The sequence below is a fragment of the Pleurodeles waltl genome, chromosome 4_2 (genome assembly GCF_031143425.1).
Source record: "Pleurodeles waltl isolate 20211129_DDA chromosome 4_2, aPleWal1.hap1.20221129, whole genome shotgun sequence".
Lineage (NCBI taxonomy): Eukaryota > Metazoa > Chordata > Amphibia > Caudata > Salamandridae > Pleurodeles > Pleurodeles waltl.
The window spans coordinates 439553040-439559039 of NC_090443.1; the positions used below are offsets into that span (position 1 = coordinate 439553040).

Genomic DNA, 6000 nt, shown 5'->3' on the forward strand with positions numbered 1-6000 from the left:
GAAGACACCTTCTTCAAGCAGTGGTACAGGAAGCAGTCTGCATCCTTCAAGAAAAACATGATTTTCATGCAGGACAATGCTCCATCACACGCGTCCAAGTACTCCACAGCGTGGCTGGCAAGAAAGGGTATAAAAGAAGGAAATCTAATGACATGGCCTCCTTGTTCACCTGATCTGAACCCCATTGAGAACCTGTGGTCCATCATCAAATGTGAGATTTACAAGGAGGGAAAACGGTACACCTCTCTGAACAGTGTCTGGGAGGCTGTGGTTGCTGCTGCACGCAATGTTGATGGTGAACAGATCAAAACACTGACAGAATCCATGGATGGCAGGCTTTTGAGTGTCCTTGCAAAGAAAGGTGGCTATATTGGTCACTGATTTGTTTTTGTTTTGTTTTTGAATGTCAGAAATGTATATTTGTGAATGTTGAGATGTTATATTGGTTTCACTGGTAATAATAAATAATTGAAATGGGTATATATTTTTTTTGTTGTTAAGTTGCCTAATAATTATGCACAGTAATAGTCACCTGCACACACAGATATCCCCCTAACATAGCTAAAACTAAAAACAAACTAAAAACTACTTCCAAAAATATTCAGCTTTGATATTAATGAGTTTTTTGGGTTCATTGAGAACATGGTTGTTGTTCAATAATAAAATTAATCCTCAAAAATACAACTTGCCTAATAATTCTGCACTCCCTGTATATTTGATTGGAAGGGGAAGGTTTGCCTCTTTGTAGATGGCATTCAGTGATGCCAAGAGGAAGTGGTGACAGTGAGCGGGCATGTAACCATCTTCAAGAGAGAGAAAACATGCAGCATCTACAAAGCAGTGCCCTTAATTGTGGGTGGAGAAGCCCAGTGGAAGGGAGATGCAAAGGCCTAAATATGAAGAGAGAGATGAGATACGAAAGGCCGAATAGAGGACTCCAAGGAAGTGCAAGAGCTTCCACCAGATGTGTTTGTGGAGCAAAGTGGGAGGGCTGCTACTCTGAAGTGAAGCCATCTTGGGCTCATTGTGTGGGCTTGGCATGTGTGTTGGCAGTCTTCTCTACGCTCTGTAAATTGATATGCTTCTGCTACTGAACAGCCCATCTTCTACCTGATAACCCTTAGGATTGAGACAGGTCAGTTATAACCACCATTTGGCACGGTATTATCTCTTCGAGGAAGGTATACCAATCCATCTGTTGTAGATTAACTTCAGAAACCTCGTGGTTTCAAGTGAAAATCTCAAAAAGACTATTGTAATCCCTGTAACTTGAAAATAAGTGAGACTGTTACTGAGGCCTAAGAATAGATAAGGCTGTTGATGTGACGGAAGCCAACACATTCATCTAGTAAACGCGAGCCTGGACGGAGTAAAGCAACTCGTCAGAAAAAGATACTAGTCTCTACGAGCTATTCCACCCGAATATTGTGCTTTAACTATTGCTCCACAAAATTTTTGTAGTCAGAATATCGACCTGCACAATTTCACAAGGTTAGTATAAATAGGTCAGTATAGATTTACTATTATTAACTCCAAATCTGTGTACCTTGACATCTTCAGGTTATGTAGATTTGTAGTTAAGAGTAGTAAATCTATATTTGGTTCACAATATTGTGATAGTTGATACTCTGGCTGCACTATGTTTGCAGCATATTTTTGTATTTTTGTGCTTGATACTCTGGCATACAGCCATATACAGAAGGACCGGACAGGGTCACCACAGTGCACTGACAGAAATAATGTTCTTGGGTGTCAAAAACTCTGAACAAAAGTATAGGAGGGAGGCACAGGTATTTCTGTTGGGGATATTTGGCCCCAGGGTATAAAAAGGGAGATCTGCAGAGGTAGAGTTTTTTCATAGATGCTCTATGGACCAAGGAAATGGCATGAAGTTATGCGAGCAAAATGCGCAGGTGACAATGGCACGGTATTTTCATGTTTTTCATTACTGAGAGATGATCGACAATCCAGTGCAATGTGTAGGGTTTAGGCAAGAACTAAGAGGAAATTTAAAACTTTCATATGGCTTCCTCAAATACTAAAGGGGAGTCATTGCACCCAATGTCTGATATCAGTTCCAGCATATTGTTGTTGCCTTACATGAGCATTTCTTGGTATAATGCAATTAAGTTATTATTTGTTGACTAGAATGTTTTACATACAATGTGTAGGCTCCTTTAATCCTCCATTCAACTGCTCCCTACTGCAACAAAAATGTTCTTAGTTTTTCTTCGTTCCGGTACTATGTAGGGTGTTGTGCATTTCCCCTTGATGTGGGGCTTTGCTCTGACCTCCTTCATATCATTCCAATATGATTCCTCTCTCTATATTTCTTCCTTCTTCTAGAGCACGCCCTGACCAGCAACCGGGACAATTGTGGCATGGATACCCTCCCACTCAACGGCAACTTCAACAACAGCTACTCCCTCCGCAGTGGTGACTTTCCCCCGGATGGAGGCAAGATGGCCGACTGCCGCCGCAACCTGGCCGATGCTGCTGCCTTCGAAAAGATGATCATCTCTGAACTGGTGCACAACAATCTGCGTGGTGCTGGCACTACCACACGTGGCCACGGGGCAGGTGAGCCTGCTGCCACCTCTAATGGAGGGGGCGCCAGTAGTGAGGACGATGCCATTGTCCCTGACGCCCCTTCCCTGACCCACGAAGAGAACACAGAGATCGAACTCATGTACAAAGCTCTAGAAGAGCCTCTGCTGCTTCAGAGAGCTCAGTCCATTCTGTACCAGAGCGATCTGGAGGAGTCTGAGAGCTGCACAGCGGACCTGACGGAGGCGGCTGATGGCCAAGCCACCTCCCCCAACAGAGACTCCCTATATACGAGCATGACCAACCTGAGGGACTCACCTTACCCTGACAGCAGCCCTGAAGCAGCTGTGGTGATGGTGGGGGAAGTGTTACCCCGCCCTCCTGCCCTCAGTGAGATCTACTACACCAACCGGCCCAGCCTTGTTCCCCGGAGTCAGCTCCAAGGGTACTACCAGGTGCAAAGACCGGGCAACGAGGGCTACCTGGTGCAGGCAGGGCTGGAAGGAACAATGTCCGAAGGTGAGGGCCAAATGCAGCTCGTCACCAGCCTCTGAGCTCACAGGGAATGAACCTTTGAACTCTCCTGAAAATCGAAATCCCTGACCCCTCTCCCCCAAAGTAGGGAACGGGGGGCCCTTGTTCATGCCTGAGCTTTTATTTTTGAGTCAAGGGAAGTGAGGTGGGGAGGGGTCTTGGGTTAAAGGTAGGGGTGGGCGGGGGAGGAGGACAGAGGGAGGAAATAGCAAAGAGAAGAATGCCGCCTTATTTTTTGGAAGAAACAATTTAGAAAGTGGAAGGTAACGCACACACTAGCAGAGATATAGACACCCAGTTTGGGGACAGGGTTTGATGCCAACATCAACCTCTGGCCAAGGGGCGGGATGGCGGGAAGAAAAGCACAAAGAAGAGAGGGCTATTATTTCTGGGAAATACGTCCATGAAAGAAGAGGAAGGAGAGATGGAGAAGTCCACAAGAAAAAGGACTATAAAGTTACTGTTAATGTTATTGTTTAAATCAAAAATGAACAGTGGGAGGGGGAAGGGGAAAAGGTTCAAGGAAAAAGCTGCTTTGAAACAGAAGGGTCTCTGTGCACTGTGGCTTTCTGTCTGCCTCTTAATTTGCATTTCTCCCCCAGCCCTCTGAAGCCCCTTCTGTCCTTGAGCCACGCAGCCCAGAGATTCCTGACCTAATCAGATGTTGAGATAAACTGACGAGGCTACACTTCCTGGGGATGAAGGGAGGGAGGGAGGAAAGGACATTGTACCCAACAGAAATGTTGGACACAGGTGTGGGAAACTGGATTTCAGCCATTGGCAAACCAGAATACAGGGATACAAAATCAGACAGCAGCCAATGAGAAACCAGGATACAGGGATGCAAAACCAGAATCTCACCAATAGAAACCCAGACTTGAACCAGTTTGGACCCTGGAAATGGGTTGCTATTATAGACTTTATTCCTGTGAGTGACTTGGACACACGTTGTGAGGCTGAGCGGTGAAATTGGGCTCTGTGGCTCCTTTTATGTCGCGATTGCCAAAAATTGCTGTTTTTCTCCTATTTATCTATAAAGAACTAAAATGGCTCTGTTTTGTGGAAACTCAGTTTAATTACAAGGTGCTCACCTTCCAGTATTTGTCTGTTGATCAGTGGAAAGACAGAGCAGGATGGGGAAAGAAGATTACTTCCAGAGGGAATTCAGGATACAGAGATCAGGAAATGGACTAAAAAGTAGTGTACACAGAGGAGATGTAACCCGAAGGAAATTTGCTGCCTGGGAAGGGAAGAGATGGTGACTGCTACACGAGAAAACAGATGTAACCAATGTGAAACGTGGATTCCGAAAGACATTTCAATGATTGGAAAATAGTGATGCCAGATGGCATATACAAAGACTCCCGGAAATCAGAAACATGTGTTTCCTTTTATGTTTTCAGTTACTTTCTTAAAATTATATATACATTGTCTTGGAGGAGTTATGGCAGTAACAGGAGCTCGTGCAGTTTCTTCTCTCTGGTGAACAGTGATGGCCCTCATTGGTTTTTCCCAAGTGTTGCAGCGCCTTGCCCTGTTCCACAGCCTCGCTCTTTCTCCTCTGAGATCTGTGCCTGTTTCTAGGCACTGGCCAGGCTGGTAATCGCACAAGAAAGGGGTCTGGGGTAAAATGTTTAATCCAGGAGGTGCTGTCGGTCACCGTTTCTCCTTAATGCATTCTTTCTGCTTTCCAGAATATAACTGTTGGATTAGCCCTTTCTTGTCATGGACAAGAAGGTGTGGTTACATGTAAGATGTGGTTCCACAATTGGCTTGGGTATGCCCCTTTTCCTACTAGTTACATAAAATATGTACCTGCTAAAGAGAAAATTGGCTATAAGTATTCCTGTCTCAAACTGTGCCCTCTAGTGATGAAATGTATGCACTGCAGCTATGACGGGCAGTTGCCCGGGCAGTGTGGAAAATGTTACTTCTTAGAGGTTTCTGTTTTAGCTGCGTTGAGGAGAAGGCCTCTTTATTAGACTGGCCTGAATGTTGGGGAAGACGTGAACATTGAGGAGTTTCCTAGGTGGGTTTCCGCGAACCCTCTCTCCTGAAAATGGACTGAACATTTCAGTTTTCTTTTTACAACAAAAACAACCCCCCTCTTTGAAGCACAACTTTGCTCTGACTCTTCCTTGGGGAAAAGGAGGATAGGTTGTTAGCAGATTTCCTTTCTAGGTATGGGGGACCAAGAATTAAAACAAAGTTGTGAAACTGTAAATAAAAATGGGGGGAGGGCAACGAAACGTTGAAATCCGCTCACTGGAAGATGACAGCTCTGTTTCTGATTTTATTTGAGAAACTGTGGAGGTGGTAGAGGGAGGGGACTTTCATCTGTTACCCTCCACCCTCATAGCAATGGGTAGCACAGAGTCAAAGGTGGGAAAGTTGAGGAATAACGGGGAGCTGGCTTTTTTTACGATCAAAAAAAGAAAAAAACATTTTGGCACAATTTGTATGTAATATATTCCATGTACTAGCATTGATTCTCTGTGACCTTTGACATACTCCACCCACCTCCAACAGAAAGTCCATGCGTGCCGTCCATCATGGTCACTCACTGCCACTGCAGAGCTGGTGAGTCCCTGCTGCAAGACCCAAAGATACTGTTATTCATTTTCCCCTACTGTTTTGATTTTTGGTCTTAGTGAAAAAGGAGGAGGAAAAGGGTGAATGAGTAGTTTATTATGCACCACACTACAGGCACAGTGACTTCTTGGCACTAAACCTGCACCGGGGGAAGGAGTGGCCTCACTGTTGTAGGTGAGATTTTAAGAACCAGTTCCCCTGTGCGTGTTTCGATGGTAAGGGTAATCCGAACAGGGAGTTCCAAAGTATAGTGCCTTGGCAGAAGGTGTGACTCAATCAGAAGCATAGGAGTCCAAGCCTAGTGAGGAGGCTATTCCGAGGAGTTGG

The 6000-nt window shown here is 45.0% G+C and overlaps 1 protein-coding gene across 2 annotated transcripts in view; it reads left to right on the forward strand.

Moving 5' to 3' along the window:
- Positions 1–5508, forward strand: part of ADGRL1 (adhesion G protein-coupled receptor L1) — a 561888-nt gene extending 556380 nt beyond the window's left edge. For both annotated transcript variants that reach the window (XM_069231717.1, XM_069231716.1), the window contains exon 23: positions 2347–5508. In XM_069231717.1, the coding sequence (XP_069087818.1) occupies positions 2347–2440 (94 nt within the window). In that variant the 3' untranslated portion in view covers positions 2441–5508. The remainder of the gene's footprint in view (positions 1–2346) is intronic.
- Positions 5509–6000: the final 492 nt, after the last annotated feature.